General features: G+C 28.2%; 3 protein-coding genes across 3 annotated transcripts; 2 read left to right on the plus strand and 1 right to left on the minus strand.

Moving 5' to 3' along the window:
* Positions 1–4117: 4117 nt before the first annotated feature.
* LOC111029332 lies at positions 4118–6815 on the plus strand. The gene is made up of 2 exons (XM_022308300.1): positions 4118–4340; positions 5820–6815. The coding sequence occupies exons 1-2, from the start codon at positions 4320–4322 to the stop codon at positions 6366–6368; spliced, it is 570 nt and encodes a 189-aa protein (XP_022163992.1). The 5' UTR covers positions 4118–4319; the 3' UTR covers positions 6369–6815.
* Positions 6816–8053: 1238 nt separating this feature from the next.
* On the plus strand, positions 8054–11120 carry LOC111029353. The gene is made up of 3 exons (XM_022308320.1): positions 8054–8585; positions 8695–8788; positions 10190–11120. The coding sequence occupies exons 1-3, from the start codon at positions 8475–8477 to the stop codon at positions 11101–11103; spliced, it is 1119 nt and encodes a 372-aa protein (XP_022164012.1). The 5' UTR covers positions 8054–8474; the 3' UTR covers positions 11104–11120.
* Positions 11121–17339: 6219 nt separating this feature from the next.
* LOC111029361 (histone-lysine N-methyltransferase SETD1B-like) lies at positions 17340–23270 on the minus strand. The gene is made up of 3 exons (XM_022308332.1): positions 22184–23270; positions 20756–20902; positions 17340–17571 (listed from the first exon to the last, which is right to left on the minus strand). Exons 1-3 carry the CDS (start codon positions 23153–23155, stop codon positions 17422–17424), a joined length of 1269 nt encoding a protein of 422 aa, XP_022164024.1. The 5' UTR covers positions 23156–23270; the 3' UTR covers positions 17340–17421.
* Positions 23271–26075: the final 2805 nt, after the last annotated feature.

A 26075-nucleotide genomic window follows, 5' to 3' on the forward strand; every position in this document is an offset into this window, starting at 1 on the left:
GTTGCGATGTTCCCACGGCGGCTTTGCGGTCCGTGCTGAAGCACCATCTATCATCGTGACCGTACTGTGAAGCAGGTTCTGATACGATGAAGAGGTCGGCCCCGATCTCGTTCGCCGTCTGCGTCATAAGCTGTTCCGCCGCCCAGCATCTGTTCAGATTAACTTGGAGGAAGCTAATCATCTGAGACCTGTGCCTGCTGACTGTCTCCTAGCGGCGCACGGGGGGGGGGGGGCTGGATTAAAATGTTTTATTGCATATATTTTTAATTAGATTATTATTTATTATTTCTAATAGTGTTAATACATATATGATATATATGTGTATAATAGACTCCTGCACACCCGACACCCATCACACAATAGCGCTCTCGAGTTTTGCTCGGTGATCCCGTCCATATCTCTTCAGTCGCTATACAAACATAAATACAAATACATTGGTTGGTCGGTGAGAAAGGGTGTAACATGAAGTAATTCGGTGACCGGGCTGCACGGCCTATCATAGTTATTAGTTCGTACCCGGCCCGTAATCAAAAGTTATTGCAAATTCTTAGCATTGTTGTATATCAATTTTTAATGATATATAAAGTGGGGAGGTTCTATTAGCGACGAATAGTTCAGCGGCGAAGCGGTCTCGGTGATTAGTCCGGCCGCGAAAAAGTACTCGACGAAACGGTCTGCGGCGAAATGTCCTAGTCCCCATTTCATCAATCAATAATCCTAAATAACTGTGGTATTTTCATATTTAAGTATTTAACTAATCGCGATATCTCTATGAGGACCTTTCCAAAATCTATATGATAATATATTAAATATTGACAATCTGATCTCATTAAATAACAAATTGTGGATTGTTAATATTGTTATAGGTACTGACGCCAGTGTCGTTGTCAGTGCAATTACAAATTTATTGTATGGATCTAAGAATGCAATTCCGAAATCACTGAATACCGATGTACATGTATATAATCTTTAAATAATATTACAGATTTATAGATAAATGTTGATACGCTTATTGAAAGTATATAAAATATAGACAGGTTATTATTTTAGTATAAGTGGTAAAATTCCACTGTTAGCCTGCACCGATTCACGTAGTTAGGGAAAAATAAATATATATATTCAAAACCAAAACCGATGTCGGAAAAAATTAATAATCATATAAGAAACCGAAATCAAAAACAGAAAAAAAATTACATCAGAAACCCACATCGAAATAGAATAAAATGTTTTCGATTTCAAGATCATGATGACTTGCATATCATTTCGTTTTGTATTAAATCCACATGATGTTTAGCAAAAAAAATAGTTTTAATTTTTAATGAAATGCTAATTTTGGAGAATTTTGCACTGCTATTATATGTGATTAGTACAAAATATATAGTAGAATAATTATAATTTGTCCGCCATAGCAAATTTCAAATATTAATATCATCAAAACCTTGTTGTTTATAAATACATACTCGATTTTTTTAAAGGAAATCGTTACGTTATTTTTAATTTATTTTTTTTAGCAAAAACTTATTCATCCTATTGTACTTTTCCAACGTATAACAACGATTATACATCTGTTCAAAATACTTAAAGCCACTGCGGTACTTTTGAATTGCATGTTAAATATTTACATTTACAAAAAAAAAAATATATTTTTAATGATGTACCTACTTAAAAGCATGTGGTATGACCTACTTGATGAATTTTGTTAAAATTTGAACCGTATATAGTTATAAAAAAGAATATTTAGGCCATATACCAACAATTATTCATACAGTTTTATTTCTATGTCTGTTGGATGATGTGATACGGTTTTGTGTGCTCAATGATTTGTTGTTCTTTTCATCGTAATGATGTATGTCTGGTTGAATTTATCTCTATGTATTGAGTTGGATGGTATTTTTCTGAAGTCGAGAATACAATAAATTGATAAGAACTTTTTTTAGAAACATATTTTTATTAAAATACACCACATTTTTTTGAAACCATGTCATAAATGTTTTGACATAATATGAAAAATTAGTTAATTATGAAGATGTAAAAGAAAAATGAGATGAAAGGTGGGTTGTCTTTTTTTTAGGCTAGATGTTAATATTTAACATATTATAGAGACAAAACAATATTAAATTCATTAATTTAATTTATCTTTTTATAGAATTACAAAATAACCAATTGAATAACTATGATACCGTAGTGTCCAATTTCTGATAATATACGACTGTTTCGTCGAGTACCAAACTACATTCCTGGAAATGATTTGTATTTGTTTACAAATAAAGGTAAATGTAACTTTAAATTTTAAAACCTATATTTTCTCATACTAACCTAACTTAACGGTTTGAAAAGATTAGTTAACTTCCTAATTATTTAATCTACATATTATAATTTTAAACGGTAAAACTATTATTGGATTTGGACGGTTATTAAGTATAACTAGTCAATGTTTAGATTGCTTATATTATAATTACCATTATTAAATATTGTTTTTTTTTAAAAAAAAACAAAAAATAATAAACGGATATATAATTTTTTTGCACTAGATATTGTTGTGAGTTGGACCAAAAACAGAGAAATTAACCAAAGTTATGAGAAAAGTCAAAGTGCAACCTTTTACTTATATAATATAGGTATAAATCGTTGTATGATACATAAATACATGTGTATATGTTTTTTTTAATCACTCCACTCACCATTGGAAATGTTAGGTGTACGTACACCTAATCATTTACTGATATTGAATGGTCCAAATGTTCTAAAAAATAACAAAGTCGTAACCTGGCTATCCATTTTGATTTAAAAAACTAAAATCATCGTGCATGAAAGTAATTTTTTAAATCTGAAAACCGACATTGTATTTTATTTAGAACAAAGGTACGCTCTCAAAAATATGATTAGAAAATTATATATTTGTAGTATACACATACACAGAACATTATAAAATATGAAATATCGTCATTAATATAAATTATTCTAATATGAATCATCGTGTGAAGAATCGTAAAATGTATTCTTTATGTACACATTTTGGTCATTTTCTCAGTACCCATTACTGAAAATATTTTGTTTGGCTGAGATTATGATTTGTTTGGGTAATATAATCCAGAATAATCACATACTGTATTGGTCATTAAACACACTTTGGCTGATTAATTTTTGGAATTTGGGTAATAGCCAGCATAAATAAAAAAGGTACAATATAAGAAAATAGTAGTTTTTTTATCCTCATTTTTTTTATATAAAATAGTTGAATAACTCCCGGGCTAAGCCGGGTAAACCAGCTATTAAACTATACAATAAGTAATATGGTTATTAATTTACAAAAATTGGACGGCTTCATGGAAGGGGGTGTCCAAACAGCACTACTTCAATTCTAGACAGATGTGGCTACACTTAAAAATATAATATGATTTACATTTAAAAAGACATTGCTTTCACAGCGTTTTACACCTAAAACGAGTTTTTCCCGGGTAACGCCGGATAATTCAGCTAGTATACTATATATATATAGTACATATTTTATACTATGTACTCCAATACCTATTATATACATCCATGGTATCGTTAATTGGTTTGTTTCCTATTATAAATTACTCTATGTAATAATTCATTATTCTTTAGTTTGTAATATTTATTTCATCATATTTATTTATTTATTCGTATGGCCATATTAATACATTAACAATACAGATTGATTTTTATTCGTAAAAAATGCCACGACCAAGGCGACAGAATATAGGCCGACGATCACGTAATTATATCGCCCAACAGTATATACCCACCGTGCAAGAAACTGTTACAGACATTCCAGGAATATACATTTTAAGTTCCAATATAAACATTACAACGAAACGTTCCATACAGACCTACATTTATGGTTTTATAGAAACATTGCTTTGTAAATTATAGTAATGTTCCCAATATGTTACGGGAATATTTCAGTAAAACACAATAGCTCCAGCCGACCCGACAATAATGGGTAATTTTTTATCGTTATATCTAAAAATAAATATTGTTATAAACACTATAATCTATACATTATATATAGATATAATGCAGTAATACGTCAATACGTGGGATACGCGTGGGCTATCAGTGAGTAGTGACCGGCAATGCCGCATGCGGCAGCGTCATTTCTCATTGTCTGCTCTAGCCGTCTCTAGCGCAGTTATAACTTAGAAGTACTTTTAATTATAAATACGTTGTTTGGTATATTTGCTGTGGTCAGTGTAGACTGGTGAGAATCCTGTAATACGACGTCAATTTGTTTTGTATAAAGTGTTTTGAATTGTCATTAGTTATTTAAATAAATAGTTTAATTTCCGAACACTATGGAAAATGTGAATAAAAAGGTAAGGTCTATTTCATATTTCATACTTCATTATTATTTATAAATTAGAACTAAGTATTTGCATGGCTGGTACGCTTCTGGCGAATAACCCTCCTTAGGGCTTACGCCTACGTTACGCGTGTTTTTGATTTATATTGATAAATAATGATAATTAAGTTCGTACGACTGCACGTTGTCGCGTATATAGTTTTAAGCCGTCGGCGTATACGAACCTAAATGATGTAAATCTAAAAACGCGCGTATGATATGTTGTTTAAGTCAATACTCACCTTAGTACCATACCGATACCGATGAGAGAAAAAGTGCCATCGACGTGTATAAATTAACCAATGTAGTGAAATTGGTATTGAAGAAATAGACCTGCGCACGTTTTTAGTTTACATTTTTAAGAATTAAGTTCATATGCACCATACCGACGAAAAAAACGTGCCATAGCCAGTTAAGTGATTATAGATGTGGATTATGGAAACTGAAATTATGGAACCATATACGTGGCTGTGAAACGGGTCTTATTAGTTGTAAATGTATTGTCAATCATAACTTATTACTTAATTACTATGAATTCAGAATTGGTCAATGAAATGGGTCGTGGCAAAATTTACAGACACTAAAGATTATAGTGTTCTTCCCATAAACTGGCTGTTGGAAAATAATACAGAAAAGTTGACCACTAGCACAATCAAATTTTGTAAATGTGCACCTATTAGATCTGTGACTAGCGATGATCCTATAGTATGGTATTAAACAGTGCATGTAAGAATATACAGTTACATTAGAATTAATTATTCTTATGCTTACCTATTTAATAATATAATTTAATTATGATTATCTTACCTATAGGAATATAAATGTGATAATTTTCATGTAGGAAATGTCTGGTATTAATATTTTGTTTAGTTTATATAGGAAATAATTTGATAACATATACAATTAATATCTAAAATATACACATTTTGGAACTGTCAATGTGTTTCAAACAATTAATACAGACAATAACAGTTTTTAAAACCAGTGTTATTTTATATTGACAAATTAAAACAATTTTAATCTAAAATCGAAATGCATATTAATAGATATAATAATATATAAAAATACTATACTAAAAAAATTGTATAAATTGTCAATATGAAATAACACTGGTTTTAAAAACTATAGTATAGTATAATAGTATACTATAGTAACTATAGTATAGTATTTTTATATATTATTATATGTATTAATATGCATTTAGATTATTACACACTATTTATTATCATCAAATAAATAAATAATTATATTAATTACATTAACTAATTAATTTTTAATGTTGCATTATTTTATTAGATTTTCTATGCATTCAATAACTTAATATAATATTATAATATTACCCATATATAAATTAATCGTATAAAATTATAAAAATAAATATATTTGAAAAACAAATTTTTTCTTACAATTTTTTTTTACTTATATTATAATTTATGCATATATTTTTATTTAGAACTCGCCTGACTTAACATCACCAATAAAAATGGACAAACCAGATAATAAAATCATTGAACTGTTGTCACCAGCATCACAAGATTTAAAGTTGGACCTTGAGGATATGGAAATAGTTATTAGAAACGATAACTCATGTTTACATGAATTAAAACCAAAAGCATTGTTTAATGAGACTAACCCTCCAATTGTTATTGAAATAATTTCTGACCAAGTAAAACCATATTATGATCTAGGCTGCAAACACTCGGAATATAATATACCTTCTGTATCTGAACCTACCCAAAGCGAAACACCAACAAAAAATAAAATAATTCCAGAAGAGTATGAACCAACTGATAGATTGGTATTAGATGTACTAGAATGTAATGCACCTTTTACACCTGAACATGAAGCTACTCAAAATGAAATTCCAATAATAAACCAATTATTTCCTGAAGAGCAAGCACCAAATGTTAGATTACAATTAGATTCATCTATTGTTATTGATCCTGAATATATTAATCCTAAAATAGTTGTTGAAACTGGGCGCAAAAAAAAGCATAAATAATAAGAAAAAAGATAAACAATTTAAAAAAAATAGTCTACCTTTTACTTATGAAATTCGCTGCGCCCATAAAAAAATTTCAAAAAATAAAATATGCAGAATTAACAAAAGATGATTTAGATGCATTTAAAAGTTATCTTTGTAGTTTAACCAGTAAAATTGAACAAGACAAATACATATTAACTTTGATGAGTATAGGCATGGCAAAACGAACTGAAAGAAAAAAAACAGACCGATCAAGTAGGATATATGTAACATATTCAATACCATCCATGTTCACTATTAATAAAGTAAACACAACTGTCTGTGCTGAAACTTATAGTTCAGTTACATCAATCAGCAGAAGAAGGCTTAAAAAAATGAAAACATAAAACAAATACTTACATTGGAGTTGAATTTACACAAGAAAAAAGCAAAACGTTTTTTTGAGCTACTAAAAGAACAAACTAATGATTCTATTAATTGTTCGTTTTATATGATGCAAACACAACCACTTCCTAAATTGTCTGTTACTGATGTTTTCTACAGCAGACAAGTTTGGATTTCTAATTTGGCTTTTGTAGTGTCTGGTTCAGATCAATTGAATGATAAATGTTTTCTTTATACTTGGAATGAAGCAGAAAGTGGCAGAGGGCCCAATAAAATATGTTCGGCTTTGATAGATTTTCTTGAAAAATTAGAGTATAACTTACTCAACTCAGGTAAAAGTGTCCCTACAACACTAAACTTATTTTCAGATTCTTGTTCTGCACAAAACAAGAATCAGTACACAATGTTGACTTTACTACATAACATAAACTATAAGTCTGAGGTATTTAAAAATATTAATCACATTTTTCCAGTGGGGGGCACAGTTACATGCCTCCTGACCTTGGACGGATTGAGAAAGAACTTAATAAGAAAGAAACAATTATTTCGCTACAAGAATACTATACAGTTTTTGAAAAGTATGCAACAATAAACATTTATAACAAAGATTTTAATGTTTTTGATTACAAAACTTCTATTAAAACTATAGTGAAAAGTAAAAATGATTTCAAATCAACACAGAAAAAAGTATTTACTTATATTAAGGGTGAACATACAGTGAAAATTTCTGCAACATACGAAGGACTTCTAGATAAAATAGAAGTTGTTAAAAGAAATAGCAAGCTTTTATCAATGACTTATAATCTTATACAGCTTCCAAAAACAAATCACATCAAATTACCAAAACAGAAAGACGTTAAAAATCTCATGAGATTTTTTGAAGAACCTCTACATACAAAACAGTTTTATGAAGATATATTTCAGAACGGTGGCAATGATGAAGGCCCTGATGAAAATATTGCTTTATATGAACCAGATGATGACTAATGGACTGATTTGTTATTTTTTTTAATGATAGTATTATATTTAAATATAATAAAAAAAGGACAGTGCTATAATTATTTTGTATAAGTTTTAATTATAATTTTTCTAAGATTTTACTCCATTTATATTTTATTATTTTTATTAAGAAAATTTGTAATCATACATCATATATTTATAATTAAAGTACTCTTTTGTGTAACAATGTAACATAAAATGTAACCTATTACCTATAGTAAACAAACATTTCTAACACCCTATACTTATAAAATTAATACTATAATATACAACATTTTGATCAAATCAAATGAGTTTTCATAAACTAAAAAATGATTTTTGGTAATAGTACGTTTTGGGAAAAAATTTATTGATGGTTCATTGTTAAATGTACGACATTCTAGAGCTTCAAAACACAAAATTGCCATACTGAAAATTATGAAAAATACCAATAGTACATTTTGGATTGTCACCCCTCAATTTATTATTACGTGTAATGACATCAGATAATGAAGAACAAGAACAAATGGCAAAAAAAGACACATGATTCCAGTATCTGATACTGATAGCACAGAAGACGAAGGTATGGTGGATTTTTTTTAAGGATATGTTTCACATTATTATTTACACTGATTCTGAAAAAAACATATAGCGACAGCACTTCGGTAATGGTTAATATTTAATTTAAATGTTTTGTATCTAGAAACTGGTTTTGTTATTGCTCCAGCTATATCTAGTAGTTTGTTGATAGGCTCGCAAGACATGGATTTTATAAATGACATACCACAATTATTATCTACTAATCTGATAAACACAGATATTATGTCAATTACAGCAGATCAACATTTTACAGGAACATCTATCTTAGAACAGGTAATTAATTCATATACAGATATATTAATAAATTATACCTAATCTATGTGATAAAAGATGTTATTATTTATGATTGTAAAATGTTATTATTCATTTTATTGTAAAATAGGTACCGAATTTTGAAGGATATCAAAATGATCAAAGCACCACACAAATCTTAGTATCTTCAAATGACACCAACACAAATTTAAGTACATATGAAGGTAAGATAATAGTCAATTATAATTTATAACTAACTAATTAACTAGTAATTTTACTAATAATGTTATCTAATTATCATTAATACTACAACTTGGTGCAGTTGTGCACTTCAGACTTGCATATATATTTAACTTTTTTTCTTTATACATATCTAACGTTTATGATAAACGTTTACCCTCATATTGTATATCCATATAAGTACCCTAATATTTTTTTAACTGAAATGCCTTTTTTATTTTCCCCGAAGTTGTATGTATGGTTAATGCTAAACTTGGACCAGTCAACTAAAATTTCTCAAAAACCATGTTTATAAAATGCCTATTGCAACTTGGACTTGCACAATAACTAAAAAAATCTATTTAAATTATTTTATGAATGTAGTTAAAAAATATTCAAAAAGTACTCACTATGCATATAATGACTTATTTAATAATAAAAATAAAAAAGCAAATCATAAAATTATGTCTCATTAGACTTGTATATTTAATTTAATGACTATAAACATATGTATTATCATATTAGTTTAATTTTTAAAAATAAATCTTCGCATGATTGTAAATTATGAAATTTCAATTGTTGTGTAACTTATTGATAAAGTTTTTTTGAGCTGTAATTATATTTTATTTGAAAATATTAATATTGCCACAGGATGCTAGGAAAATGTTGTGTAGACTGAAAAAATGGTATATTTTAATAATTACACATGTTTTAATGTGTGGGTAAAATATTTGTGAACAATTGCTCTGTGATAAATTGCTATCATCAAATGAAATAGGAGAATACCCAGGTATAAATAAATAAATAATTTAAATTGTAATTATGTATCAGAAACCCAGCATGGTATTTTTTTAAAAAAGATCCTGAATGAGATGATAACTAATCGCTTAATGAGCGAACGTATGATGAACCAAATAAGTAGTCTAAGAACTGAAGTAGCAACACTGACATCTCAAATGGTACCAGGGTTATCAAACATTCCAAATAAAGAATTCTTGGATAAATTTATGTTTTCTTCCAAAATCAGCGTTTTAGAATGTGAAAATAAATTAAATTCTGATAGTGATATCAATGAAAAATTTGTAAGTTGATATTAGAAAATATTGCATAACATTTTTATTTATTTCTGTTTTTCTTGCATTCACTACTTAAATTTGATAGCAAAAGATACTTTGCTCTGTTGGTGGTGTTGACTGTTACTGTAGGTACTTACTTGGAATTACAACTCTAAAGAAAATCATAATTTTGAATTGAATACTTAATTTTTTTATTAAATATTAGTTAAATATATTTATATTAAAATTATTACCATAGTTATTTACCAACTATTAAAATAAGTTGTACTTTTTATTAATAATACCTACTATTGTAATTTTATTATCATCATTATTATTATTTTTGCAAAGGTATTATAGCGGAGCGCAGGTTACAAAAAATACTTGATTTGTCATGTGAAAATAATAATAACAGTAGAGACCATGAACAAAATATTATCCCTAGCTTTGCAGATATTATTGCATCTTCAACAATAGTATTCGATGAAAACTCCTACTCTGGTCAGAATGTTGATTTTACTGAAAATGAGGTACTAGCTATCCCTATTGAAGAATATTTTAGTTTCTCTAATGAAGATAACCTTGATCAAGCAGATCACAATGTTTTCACTGAAGAAAATGAAAACATAAATAATGTTGAAATCATAACACTTCCATTTGACTTGAATAATCCTATTATTGAAAGTGACATTCAGGAAACTGACAATATAGATAATAATATGGAACAGGTACAGGAAGTAGCACAAAATATAAAAAATAATAACCGTAATATAAAACCTAGACCAGATAAGTGGAAAAGAAAAACCAGCCAGAAATTGAGGATAAATAGTGAAGATTATATAGGCTATCAGAGAAAGGGAAATGTAGTATCTCAAGATGTTACTCGTTCGGCCAAGAAGATACAACCTACGTGCAACTCAAAATGTTGTAAAAAGTCAAATAGTCGTTTCTGTCATACCTTTGATGAAAATCAAAGATCAAAAATATTTTCATCCTTTTGGAAAGCTTCTTGGGATGAAGAGAAAACATTGGTATCAAGTATAGTTACTCAAATAAATACTAAATGTAACACAACTGGATCAACAGAAAACCGTAGACGATCGAACACTTACTTGTACCATTTAAAATATCAAAACTCACCACCATTACCTGTATGCAAGAAAATGTTTTTAGGTACTTTAGGGATTAGGGAGTGTATGTTATACAATTGCGTAAAAGGATCAGCCAATAGATTACCAAAAAAAAAATATAATGTCTTCCTATAGTAATGTTTTAGGTGAAATTGTTGAGATATCACCTCAAGGAAAAGCCAGAAGAGCTTCATTTGATGTACGTTTGCAACACATTAAAACTTGGTTCAATACATTGCCCAAAATGCCTTCACATTATTGCAGAAAAAGAACAGATAGGTTATATTTAGAAGGGCCATTTAATAGTATACAGGAAGTTTTTTATTGCTACAAACAAAAATGTATTGAGGACCAACTTTTGCCTTTTAGTATGTGCTTTTTTTCTCAATATATGAAAGAATACAAACTTTCTATATTGATTCCAAAAAATGATCAGAGTGACTTATATACATCTTATAACAATTTTCAAATATCTGAAGAAGAGTATGCTGAACATATAGCCTATAAAAACAGAGCTAGAGAAGATAAAGAAAAAGATAAAAAAAATGCACAAGAAAAAAAAATGCTACGTTCTTACCATTGATATGCAGGCTGTAAAATTATGCCCTTCATTAAAAGTGAGTTCTTTGTACTATAACATGAAATTGAAATACCATAATTTGACAATTTATAACATAGTCACAGGAGAGTGCAGTAATTATTGGTGGCACGAAGGGGAAGCTGATTTAGATGCTTCAGTGTTTGCCACAATTTTAATTAAACACTTGATCAGAAAGTGTACTGAAAACCTGCCTATTATAATATAGTCTGATGGCTGCGGATATCAAAGTAGAAATTGGGTTATGTCTAATTCTCTTCTTCAGTATTCAAGGTTATTCAATTGCTAAAAATGTGGTAATTGAACAAAAATTGCTGATAAAAGGTCACACCCAAATGGAGTGTGACTCTGCACACTCACTCATTGAAAGAAAGTTAAAAAACAAAGACATCTTCCTTCTGATTATATTAGGATTACCACTGAGGCTCGTGTTAAACCATATCCATTTGAAGCATTTTTATTAACTCACAGTTATTTCTATGATTTTAAAATCTTAAAAACCTACACTTCAATTAGACCTGGAATCGGTAAAGGCGAGCCTGAGGTCAAAGATATCCATGCTTTACAGTATGACCCATCTACTTCTACTATTAACTATAAGCTGTTGTTCGATGAACCATACTGTACTATTCCAAAAAAAAACTCTTAGACAAAAAAAAACCAGTCAAATTCAAGATCATCAATTGTTTCAATATGAACCTTTGTACAACAAACCACTACCTTTAACACTTTCAAAATGGACAGACTTACAAAAACTAAAAAAATTCTTGCCTCAAGACACTCATTCTTTTTACGATACACTTTTACACCTTCAAGATTTTAAAGCCAAAACAGGCAGTATCTAGTTATTAGACTTTAATAATAACCAATAAAATACAATTTATTTGTTTCATAAGTTTCATAAGAAAAGTAATAAAAGAAGTTTTAATTAACACAATAAATAAAAAACGTCCATTAGGAAGACCAAGGACCCGATGGGTGGACGTTATAGCTCAAGATATAAAAAACATAGAAGAAGCGTCATCTTTTGACGACGCATACGATAGAGAGAAATGGAGAGGTTTTGTGATGGCAGCGATGGCACTTAATGGGCCGATAAGCTGAAGAAGAAGAAGAAGAAGAAGAAGATAAGTTTCATAATAATACGATGTCACAATATTTTATTATTATTTTGTTTTATATTATTATTAAGTACCTATTAGTTACAAATCAGTATATTTTATGCCACTGCAATATTTTATTCAATTTTATTTTATAATAATGTTTTGTTAAGTTTTATAATTTTGTGATAATATTATGTCACAATTTATTATTATTTTGTTTTATATTATTGAGTAACTATTGGTTACAAATCAGTATATTTTATGTCAAAGCAATATTATTCAATTGTATCTTATTTTATAATAATATTTTGTTATGTTTTATATTCTCAAGTATTAGTTACAAATCAGTATTGATTTGAAAGCAATATTATTCAATTTTATTTTATTTTATAATAATGTTATGTTATGTTTTATAATTTTGTGATTATATTATGTCTCAATTTATTATTATTTTGTTTTATATTCTTAAGTATTAGTTACAAATCAGAATTGATTTTAATGCAATATTATTCAATTTTATGTTATTTTATAATAATGTTATGTTATGAGTTTATGACGGTAATGTTTCATAATTTTGTGATAATATTATGACACAATTTATTATAATTTTTTTTTTATTATTCTTAAATAAATCATTTTATTTCTAAATATTTTAATTTAAATATTGATAGTTAGGTACCTAACATTACTTAACATATGACTGCTTTAATTTTATAAATAGAGATTTCAATTTATAATAAATTACTATGTTTTGTTAGTTATATTATCTGCGATGTTACATTGTACTTATTTTTAATTTGTGTTAAACAGAATATTTTTACCAAATAAATAGTTCAATAATATTTGAGGGATTATAACTTGACATGTTATAATGTATGTTTTGTTATATTTTATAAATTTATAATATTATTTGTTAAGATTGATAATGCAAGCTCAATAAGGCACAAAAATAACAAAATTGTATTATTTTATAGTGTATTCATTTCTAGTTGAAGAATTGATCTATAATATTATCAGTAATACGAAGTATCTACAACTAGTTTTTAAAGTAATATCACGTATCTGTTCTAAATTATATATTTTTCACTATTCTCTTTATTTTTAATAATGACTTAAAAGAAAAATTAATAAGTTTTAAGTCTCTCCTGAAAAATATCAAAAATGTAGATACGAGATATTGTCACTAAGGTAACGAATTATGTACTTAGTTTATACTTGTCTTATTATTTTAGGTATTATAAACACTAAATAGTAAATTATAGATTCTGGGATGTTCTAAGTATAATTTTTGGATTTCAATAGATTTTAATAACGAATTTATTCCAAAAAGATTACCACCAAAAAAAATAAAGTACAAGTACCATCTCTTTATAGTGGCCATTGGAATAAGCTGAGGTATCTCTTACTCAATAAAACAGATTTGAATAGTTAGCTCATTATTATTATTGGTGATCTGATTAATTATTTTGAATTCATCAGACAAATTATGTGCTTTCAAATTAAATATGGAAACTTTTATGAAATTGGAATTCTGATCTCTATATGGACATCTAGTACATACAAAGCTGGACACTAACTAGTTGTTTTGATTCATAATAACTTTGTAACTTAACAAGTTGAATTTAATGTGTAAAATAATCTAATCTACATTGTTAAAAACAATATATACATAATTACAAACTACCTAATTGGTTTTTCTTCATTCCAAAAATCCAAATGTTTCCTAAAACTACTTAGTGCGGACCATAATTAATATTTTACAAACATTTTTCTGTATTATTTCTTTTAAATTATTTATGTTAGTTATATTTCTTGTAATGTTCGTTTATCAAGATTTAGTATATTTCTTATTTTGCTATACATTCTGTATTCTAGTGACTGATATTCTAATTAATTTTAAAGAAATTAGGGTTACCTATTAGTTATTACCTACTTACTTGAAAAATTTGATAAAATTATCAGTTTTTCAATTTAATTTTTGTAGTCACCAATAATTTAAGTTCAATTTTTAATAATAAATGTATGTGATACTTAACATATATCAAACAAACGAGTTTTTAAGTTTATGTATTAAACTAAAATTGTAACTTTTACTCTAACTTTAGATGCTATCTTCATCAAAATAATTTCTAACAAAGTTTGAAATTTTAGAATATTTCAGGAACCAATTTAATTCTTACTTAATTAGTTTTTAGGTACACTCATAATAAGTTCCAAATAAATCAAAATGAAAATTGGTATCATTCTCAAGGCCGAATTTAAATCAAGGTGAAATAAGGCACTTTCTAATAAAAAAACCTCTGCACAGACTTATTTTTAATTTATTTTATATTGATCTACACTAACAACCGAACTAAATAAAAATTTTAAAATAAAATTCTTATTAAATATAACAAACATAATATGTTTAATACATTTTATTAAAACCATTAAAATGTTCTGTTCATTTTGTCGTAGCTAATACTTAAATAATTAGTTGATATTTATTTAAATTTTCAAATAATTTTAGAATCAAAAATTGATTTACTAAAGAATAATTAACAGTTTAATCTTAATGTTTTAAGAGGTCAGAGCACTGTATGTTTTTTCTCTCTGGCCCAAGCGCAACAAAGACAAAACACACTTACCCAGAATCATTTTTTTATGTTTTAGAAAAATCTTAGAAAAAAATCACCCATTACAAAATCGACAAAAAATATTATTAAGGGAATGTAATATTCTTCTCCGTTCTAATTATTTATCGCCATAAAGCTTATTTGGTATAATCCAGATTCATTTCTATTTCATTAAAATAAATAGTTACTATGTTATCATTTATCTGTATGTTTAATAGGGTCTTCGATCCATACTTGCTTTTAATAAATATTTTATTACTTTCTTAAATATTAATTATGTTCACTTTTCATATTTATAATGTAATTCAATATCTATTAATTAATATTGTTATGTATATTTAAATGGTTTTTTTTTATATGGATGTCAGGAAAAGGTAAACATTTAAATAAAAAAACCATGTATATTTACTTGTATATTATGGGTATTAGCTGAATAACCACAACTTCGTCTGTGAGCAGTTTTATGTTGTAACTTTTTTGTTAATTTTTATATTACAGGTAGATATTTGTTTATTGCTTTTAGATCATCAAACTTGTTTAGTTAAGTTATCCCTAAATAGTTTTCATTCATGCTTATGTAACACCATATATAATATAATTACTTTTATTTGTAATTTTATTTTATTTTTATAATAATTAATTTCTGTAATAAAGAAATTATTATAATATAAATTATTATATGATACTTTATTATTATTATTACTAAGGCTGTGAATTTAATGCACTAAAGAACCTTAAAAAATGCATTAAAAATACCAAAAAACTTCAATAAAATATGCACTTAAAATGCAAAAAATGAAGTATAAAATTCATTTTAAATGATTTTTAATTTAATTTTCATATATATATATATATTAATATTAGGTACAGGATATTATACAATAGTACATTACATGCCCAAAAAATTTAATAAAAATGTTGATTGCATTTTAATTTTCTATACTTAATGCTATTCACCTGAAACATTTCTTAAAAACGTTAGAAATAAATAACATCTAGCAATCATAGTTATCTAGCAATCGCCTTATTTTATAGACGCATATACAGCCTGTGTAAAAAAATTTTTTTTCAAACATTTTTTCCGTCAATTGACGGAATTTGATTAAAAATAATGGAAAATGAACTCATTGGAAAATATTACCTAAAAATACACAAAAGTGACCAAAACAATAAAAAAATGTCAAAAAAGTAAAAAAAAAAAATGCAAAATAAAAGTTGGAAAAATGGATTTGTAGTTAAGTAATTCAAATTATGTACTTACAAAGCTATGTTTCACAATCACCAAAAAAAAAATTGCACTTTCCTACAAATTTACAGCCCTAATTATTACTACATTACTATAAAATATTTTAAGACTAATTTCTTACAAATTATAATATATTCAAACTGTTTCATTTAATATAGGTACAAGTTCTCTTAATTTTTATGTAGAGGTATGTATGTACCACTCATTTAAATGTTGTTCATGTTTATGATAAACTCTGTACATAAATATAAATAAGGTCATTAAACTAGAGATACAATAAAATAAACAACATACTTAATTGGCTAAAAATAAAAATAAAACTTCATCATACAAACCATTTGACAAACTAAACAGCTAAGGTAGTATTCAATCAATATAAATCTTTAATTGAATTACCTGCAGACATTGACACAAGCACATTTGTAGAAGTAGTATAGCATATATTTTGAAAAAAAAAACAGGTAAAGATACAATGTTGCATTATTTTTGGAATTATATAGGTTAATTCTAACATTTTAATGATCGAAAATTTCAGGACAATTGATAATATCGTATAATAATTTGTAAAAATATTTACAGTTTAAGAAATTATATCTTAGTATTACAGAATTTTAAACCTGACTCATTTCAAAAATCTTTATATATACATTTTAATAAGAATAATTTTTATATGATATATTTCTTATGTAATTGACATGATATTTGAAAGAAAGTTTCGGTAAAATATTTTATACAAATTCTATGGTTTGGCACTAAATAATAAAAAAATAATTGAATACTATCATATTTTATTTTTATAAGACATGAGATTTAGCAGTGATAATAAAAAAAAATTTGTGTGATGTTGGTTTGAGCATTTGAGGTTTATTTATTAAGCGACAAGCGTAGATATTAATTGGAACATTTGTTTTTTGATCTGCGGACTCTAAATGCAAGAAAAACGTATATATTGTCTCTGTCCTTCATCCCGATACTTATGGGTGTTTCGTATGGTCTCAATCTTTTTCCACCTGCAACGAAGACAGCATTGCGAGGCTGCCGCTAGAACCAAATAATTAAAATTTTAAATTATATCAAATAATTAAGAAGAATGTCTTTCCAAAGCCTAATGTATCCATTATATTGGCAACTGTATAGGAAATATATAAATAGTTAAAGTGTATATATTTATTCTGGTTGATCATAAAATATGCTAAGTGAGCAAACAATTTGTTTCATGACATAACAATTAAAAAAATGATACTTTTTGTTCATATTTTTGCGTATTTCGACATTGTTTGAATGTAAGGCCTTATTTTACAATTTTAATTGCATACTTCATCTTTTACTGCATATTTTGATGCTGTTTTGTTTTTTAAAAACTTTTTTGTAATATATAATATTATAATATAAGAAAAAAATATTATATTTTTATAGTTTCGATTAATATCAAAATAAATTAATAGGTGTACTTGTAGGTACCAACTGTTTTCCCAAATATGACCTTAGATCAATAATTGGGAAAATAAAATTTGTATACCAATATAAAAAAATATTGATTAGACCATGATGACCATTGACATTATTTCACTATTTCAGTCGAGTTAAAATATTAACAGTCCGTTTGTGTGTGCTTCATGTCATAATTCGTGTATTTATTGCTATTTATTACTTTACATTATTTTAAAATATATTAATTATATATATTGTATTAATTAAATGTTCAAAAAATTATTTTTTTTTTGTTAATTTTTGTATGCATATTTTTCATTTTCCCTGCATATTTTAACATTTTAGTGCATATGTCGTAGGCATATAGTCAAAGAATTTAATGTTAATGTAATTTCACTATATGCTTAGACATTTAGTTAAATGCCTAGTCATTTAATTAAATTACTAGGCATTTGATTCAATGTCTTTTTTAAGTCAGGCAAATAATAAAAAAATATTTTGTATGATTTTAGAAAATTTAAATATATTTTCCATCAGATATTTATTGCTATTTTATATAAAAAAAATCTATGTATTATTTATTAATATGAAAAACACGTTGGTATATAAAATAATATGCTTAATTTCGTGTTCATTATTACTATTGTTTTAAAAATGAAATCATAAACATATACAGGTAATAACTAATTAGATGTGATAGACGTTGATGATAATACTTGTATATTGTATACCCTATGGACTATAGTCAGTATAGTCTATAGTATGAGTAGGGAGTACTAAATAAATTCTATTAAATATAAACTCTTATTAAATAAAAATAAAAGTTCTATTGGTTTTTAACTTGGTTGCATGAGAACCTTATCTATATTGAGTACCGTGAGTACCATGAGTACTGTAAAATAGTGAAAAACTATTTAAAGAACAAAAGTTTGGTGATCAAATAGTATTAAGTGTTCTAAAAGTAGACCAAGGACCTCTCGATATTCAAAATATAAATGGGTTAGTGATAGACATTCGGAACGGAGTTTATCAAATTGCCACAGAAGTTGGTATAGTAAAAAATTGGTGTTCAAGAGAAGAACTCAACTAGTGTCAAATAATGGCTTAGAAGACAGCCAAGTAAAAAAATACAAATTTGTGTTCATATATGAAGTAGTAGCAAACATCAATTTACAATGGTCAAGGTTTTGTTAAATGTCAAACCAATTGGTGCTTATGTTTTAAGAAAAATCTCAAATACTCCAGCAATGCCACCAAATAACAAAATGTGACAACAAGTTATAGGTAACAAAAACTTGTAATTAAAATATAACTTTTTGTTTATTTTTATGATTTCATTTTTAAAACAATAATAATAGTGGATATGAAATTAAATATATTATTTCACATAATTATTATATTATTATTATTTTATTCTCTATGTGTTTGACATATTAATAAATAATACATAGATTTTTATGTATAAAATAGCAATAGATAACTGATAGAAATTCTTAATACATTTATAGAAATATTTAAATTCTTAAAATAATACAAAATGTTTTTTTATTATTTGCCTGACATGAAAAAGACATTTAATCAAATGCCTAGTCATTATGACTAGGTATTTAACTAAATGTCTAAGCGGATGGTGAAATTGCATAAACATTAAATTCTTTGACTATATGAATAGGCATTTAATAAAATGCCTGATTTGACTATATGCCAACGACACATATATTAATGCATATTTAAGAATGTTGTGACACGTTTTCTTTTATATAAATAGGGAATTATAAAATTAAACGTTTCAAGCTTCTGTAAAATAAATATGATACATAGATGAAAATCACCAAATTATTTGAATTTTTTGAGAACTTATGTCCAAAAACATTATTTATAATTCTCAAACACTCGAGTATTTCCAAGTATAATTCTCAAAACAAACTACTTAACTAATCACCAGTTTAAAAAAATAAATAGAAAACAACTAAAAATAATGATAAAGTTTATTTTTATAAATCGGTTAATACCAGGAGGTTCCAGTTCTTTAATATTAATTATTAAATCCGTTAAGAGCTGCAGCCAGTAGGCTAGCAGCAGCTTTATTATAAAATTATAATTATTAAAAAAAAATTTGAAGATATCTGTGATATTTTATAATACATAATGATTATGATAATTGATCGGGTAAAATGAGAAGGGAAGAGCAACTGCCCCTACTGGCCCCTGATGATGATATTATTTAGTAGTTTATGTAAAGCAGAAAAAATAATTAAATATTAAACAAAATAATATTTTATGTATATTCTACGTAGATAATATCATTATAATAATGCGATTATTAATTTTTATTATTTTAAATATGTACTATATTTAAGAAAATGATAGAATAATTTTCTATAAAACGTTAAATATAAAAACTTTAATGATAGTTTAAATGTTCTCTGTTCATTGAGTATGTAGTTAATAAAAATTAAAAACAATAAGTTGAGAGAATGCTCATTCAATATCAATAGTGGAATATTACATAAAGCATAGCACTACCCATAACGGATAAATTAAAATTAATTTTATGTAGGTAATTGAAAATAAATTTAAAAGATCATTCATTACTCATTCAACAATAAATATAAATATGATTAGATATTATAGAACAGCAAGAGTTTAAATTGTTCAAAATAAAAAAAAACCTATGTGTGTACTTACATGATCACATTTCTAACAAAGCTCTATAAGTTAAGTATGTTATATGGTATTAGTCATCAAATTGTATAACAATTGCATTAAAAGTATGTTCTTAGTGTACACTTACGGTGAAACCATGGTATGCCTTGAATAAGTCTACAAAAGGTGTCAATCGGTAAGTTGTCATGCTAAATCGTTGGGACAGATTAGGAGTATTCATTATCACAGTTATCATTTGACCATTTCCACGGTTGTAATGCACCAAGTCTTGACACTAAGAATAAAACACAATCATTACAAATTTATTTTAAAAAATGTACTCATTTATTTACAAATAAAATATCAAATAATTATAAAATCAGGATTAAAATGCCTAATATGGTATTTTACTTGAGGGCTAAATCAACAAAATATAATCAATTTTTTTTAATAGTGTAATAATTTACATAAATCCATAAATTATTGCTAATTCATAAGCAATTACATTTTTTTTAATATACCCAATTAATAAAAATACTGTAAGAGCATTTATCTGAGAAAAAATCTAAAAGTATGCTGATTAAAAATTGAATTGTTTGATTTTGTTGATCATAATACAAATTCGGAACTAGGCCAGCAATTAATTCTATAATATTTTTAAATCTTTTAGAAATGTATTATATGTTTCTCATCTTACACAGATCGTTTATAAAGCTGAATACTATCTACTGTTTTTTAATATGGTATATATTGTCTTTTGGAGTGTTTCTCATCAAACATAAACTATTAAAGTATTTTCATTCCTTTATTTATACCTAATGTCCTAATATTTACTTAAATTCACACTGCCCACAAGATGTTTTTGGCTGAGAGCTGAAGGCTGAGCATTCCTCCCTATGTCTGGCACTGTAGGAAATATTGGAGTTTTAAATTAACATTTTCACATTGCTAAAATTTATGGCATTGTTTATTATGCCCGAAATTTCTACCTCGCAAGAAACACTGATACTTGGAAAAAAAAATGTACTAGAAACAATTCTGTATTTAGTATGTTTGAAGTTATGAATAAATGCATTCATTGTTTAAACAACAAAGTAAATTACCATCCACAATGCCAAAATATATCTTCTAAGGAAAGCACAAAAAATTAATTTGAGAGCCGCATGCATTTAAAACTTTAAAATTAAATGCTACGACACAACTTAAATAATTAAATATTGTTAAGATAACAACAAAATATTAATTAATTAAATGATAAGAGACTGTTATGTTGGTAAAATAATTCCATTTCACCACAAGACAGAAGGTATATTATAATAATATTCACAAATTTAGCAGAAAAAATTTCTATCCAGCGGCACAATTTATTGACAACAGCTAAATACGACTGTCATCGTTTCATTTGGAAACCTAGAAACCGCTTTTCTTAGCGCTCGGCTAGTAGTGTGTATTAGCAGTCTTCAGTGTTTAACAAGCAATTGACATTCATAAACAGTAGGGAATTATATTTTTATTAAAATATGTATACAGGAATATGGTAAAGAACTCTGCAATATGACTATAATATTTTACTCACCATACATCTAGGTCGGCCAAACATGGTACGCGCTCTGTATGGCTCTGCTCTGTGTGAGTAAATTTCCTCGAAAATCCCTGGCTCAACCTCCCTTCTTGAGACTAACGGCGGTAGTGCTGGCATTAAGTAAGGTGGTTGATCAAACAGACCATTTAGTTGGCGTCCATTCATCGGTATAGATGGAGTGACATCATTGGACGGCAATGGTCTGGGTAAATCAAACGCTAGGGTTCGGCGACTATTCATAAGTAGCCGATGGCATTCATTTATACCTATATGTTGCTGTATCATCGGTGGCGGCGGGAGTTCCGGCAACGGTGGCGGCGGGAGTACCCGCAACGGTGGCGGCGGGAGTACCCGCAACGGTGGCGGCGGGAGTATCCGCAACTGTAGCTCTAGCTGTTCGCGTTCAATCACCGGGAACACTTGGCCCTGTCTGATCTCTACCTTTTGATCTAAATCATTGTACGTCCATTCTTGGCCTCCAAAGATAAAGTGGAAATGCGGAGTTTTACGTATGATTGGATCGGGATCCATGTCGATCTCCCTTCCACGGTTTAACGGTGGCTCTGGTGGCCCTACCTGGGGCGGTCGATCAAACGGACCATTTAGTTGGCGTTCATTCATCGGTATCGGTGGATTGAAATCATTGAACGGCAATTGCTGTTGCTGAGCCTCAAGACAATGTGCCACATTCGCGATTTGATTTGGTGGTGGTTGTTGGTTTGAAGCGGAATTTGCGGAAGCATCACTCCTGGGTTGTTGATCGTCGATGTCGTTGGGCTGTGGTTGTTGCTCATCGCCGTTGTCATTTCGTGGTTGGCCAACCATCGCCTGATCGTTTTCCGTAGAACTTGTCTGTCCTTGGCTTGATATCGCCGGACTACTTTCGACGTTGTTCGACATTTTCGAAGCACTGTCGTGACTATTAGTTGTCGCGTCTTTCGAATCCGGGGGCTTTGATGGTTCCATATCCAAAAAATCGGCCAAAGAAAGATTATATTTTATTTTCCGAATGAGAGGCTTGCCGTACGGATTACGTAATTAAAATTTAATTACATAAAATATGTGATTGCACAGCCGACTGTTGGCGTCACTCGTTACAAAATAACAACAACGATAAGTTATTATTATTGATAACAGACCGACGCGCAGCTGAACTGCTGCAGCAACTAGTGGGGCGCTGAGTGTACGCTGATCGAGTGAGCGTAGGCAGCTCCCGGATGCGTATTACCGAACCCCACAGTGTCACAAAAATGTACATGCGTGTTACAACGTGAGCTCATTGGGCGCCGATGGTCGATAATCGTTTTATAAAATTATTGTTGAATATTAAAATAATAGTTAGTGAACCGGAAAGAAATTGATTCGAATTAAACAAGTAAACCTGAAATAATAATGACAAAAATCATGATAAAGTATGTGACCACTAGATCTACAACCCTGCGGGCCTGGGGCCACGCCCACCCATATGTCACACGGGTGGTGCTGTGAGAGAAGCTGTTATTGATTTTCGAGTTCATGACTCTCTCATAAAATATATTCGACGCTACGTCGACATACCGACATCAAAGTCTCCCGGGCAGATCAATAAAGGTCCAACGTACGGACCCATTTCGCGTCGCTAAGGAAACGGGGATCATCGTCTGCACATGGCATTGTTTGAAATAATATTTTAGCAATAAAACCCATAAATACAATGTTTAACGTAAACAATTTTCAATATCATGAACAAAGTAAAAATAAATGCTTAAATGTAGTAATAATTATGTTGTTTTATAATTTTCTAAATCTAAAGTACAAAGAAATGTACAAATCTATAAATGAATATTTAAGTTCAGCACTTTACAAATCAATTTTCATATAAATATCGGTTATCTTTATCTAATTTTTTTAATTTATTATTTACAAACGAAACAATATCGTATTATAAATGTTACATACATATTGTATACACAACAAGGTTTAAAATCACAGGTGGGCAGATTTCCAAGAGGAGGGTTGTACCCATTATATCCCCTTTCCGGTAAATACATCTCAGTTCACCTCCTATATAGACTGCTGCAAAAGTGACGACTGACAAGATACCCTGTATAATACTGAAGATGGACTGTTTAGAAACTAGGATAAAAACACCCTGTATACTACAGCCCTCCTGTACGCGTGCGCGCCGCTGACACCGCCACCGTTGGTTGATTTATACGCCTCTAGACCGATTTACGCACTACGCATAGCTTACCAGATACTCTTATATACCTATATTATATTTTAGCGATACGAATATACAATCAATACACGGGTACTGCGTAGCATGTGTGATCGCGCTACATACGTGTTGAACAATTCCACCTTCGTCAGAAGGAGTCATGTCAAAAAGTTATCCTGGAAACGAAAGGCTCTTTTTTTGAGCATTCAATTGTAAAGAGATTACCTTAAATTGTTTTCTTGTGTAAGGTATATATATTATAGAGCATACATTTAGAACAGCGGTTCTCAACCAGTGTGCTGTGGCACACTACTGTGCCCCGAGAAATGTCATACTTGTAAAGGCGATAACTAATGCCTTCGACGAAGTTGTTTTGGTTGTCCAGTGAGAGTGTCGTGAAAATTTTTTGATGTATAACAGTGTACCGTGAACCAAAAAATGTTGAGAACCACTGATTTAGAATAACAATGTTACAAAAATAGACCAATATGACGGAACAATTTGAACAATTTTTACCTACTTATTATTGCAAAATATATATTGGAATTAAATTTAAAAAAGTTACAATTTAAAATATATTATTAATGTTATTATTTTAGATTCTGAACGAAGTTTTGACATTTTGATTTCACAATGATATTTGTTTCAATTTTATCTTCAGTTTCTGGTAGAAAAATATATGTAATTAAAATTTAAGATTATTTATAAATTAAATAAGTCACAGTTCTTTTTTATAAGCACCTGAAAAAAAGGTACAAAAATAGCAGTACAATATTATTACAATAATATTATGGTCCAAAATCGTTATCGTTTACAAGACACGAATATTTGTTTTCAAACTATGCTGACTCATACCACCTACCCTTCCCCATAATTATTTATGATTTTGGAGTTCACATTCATTGGCTTCAGGACAATTGATTTGTCACCCCTATTAGACATACATATTTAAAAATTTGACACACTTTAAAATGTTAAGATTTTAGCCGCCGTAGAGCACTTGCCCTATTTGACCCAACCCGGGAGTCGTCTCTCACCCTTTTCATATCTCTGATTGTACGTGTGTAACTGCAGTTCCTATATTATAGTTAAGACGCATCTCTGCGTTATAGGTACCCGCAGTACTAAAACTATCTTCTATTATGTGTTTGTGTATCTCAACCCTGGGTGTCATATTTCGTGTTATAATATATTCTTTTTATTATATTTAAAAATATAAAATATAAGAATAACTATGCCATTTGACAAATTGGTTAATTCGCACTTAAATATAATAGATTCAAAGCGTGAGTTGTAACTTATAAGTACCTTTGCCAAGATCACTGTAATGGATATAATATTATTATGTTAATTTTGAGTTCAATGATAAACCATATCATAGTATATAGGTATGTACTGTGAAAACGATTTTCTGAGTATATATTTTACTGACATAGGTATATCAGGTATAACGTATATTTGCTTACTATTTATTTTATATTTATATGTGGTAGACCAAAACAATTTCCACCCAAATTCATCCCTCTAGAACTCAGGCGTGGATCTAAGGGGGGCGACAAGGGCAGCACAAGTTTTTCGATTATTTTCGTAGTTCATTACAACTACTAATTACCGTATTGTAAAATTACGAAAATAAAAAATTAATATTAAAAATAATTTTTGTGTTTTTTTTTTTCTACTAATATA

The sequence above is a fragment of the Myzus persicae genome, unplaced genomic scaffold (assembly GCF_001856785.1).
Source record: "Myzus persicae strain clone G006 unplaced genomic scaffold, MPER_G0061.0, whole genome shotgun sequence".
Classification (NCBI taxonomy): Eukaryota; Metazoa; Arthropoda; class Insecta; order Hemiptera; family Aphididae; genus Myzus; species Myzus persicae.

Bases quoted from the DNA above. Each gene is read 5' to 3' on its own strand.
- LOC111029353 (XM_022308320.1), top strand. From the start codon at position 8,475: ATGGATTTTATAAATGACATACCACAATTATTATCTACTAATCTGATA. The intron at 8,586-8,694 runs GTAATTAATTCA...ATTGTAAAATAG, and splicing joins GAACATCTATCTTAGAACAG to GTACCGAATTTTGAAGGATA. The intron at 8,789-10,189 runs GTAAGATAATAG...ATTTTTGCAAAG, and splicing joins AAATTTAAGTACATATGAAG to GTATTATAGCGGAGCGCAGG.
- LOC111029332 (XM_022308300.1), top strand. From the start codon at position 4,320: ATGGAAAATGTGAATAAAAAG. The intron at 4,341-5,819 runs GTAAGGTCTATT...ATTTTTATTTAG, and splicing joins TGGAAAATGTGAATAAAAAG to AACTCGCCTGACTTAACATC.
- LOC111029361 (XM_022308332.1), bottom strand. From the start codon at position 23,155: ATGGAACCATCAAAGCCCCCGGATTCGAAAGACGCGACAACTAATAGT. The intron at 20,903-22,183 runs GTGAGTAAAATA...TTTTATTCTTAG, and splicing joins TTGGCCGACCTAGATGTATG to TGTCAAGACTTGGTGCATTA. The intron at 17,572-20,755 runs GTAAGTGTACAC...ATTTGGTTCTAG, and splicing joins AGGCATACCATGGTTTCACC to CGGCAGCCTCGCAATGCTGT.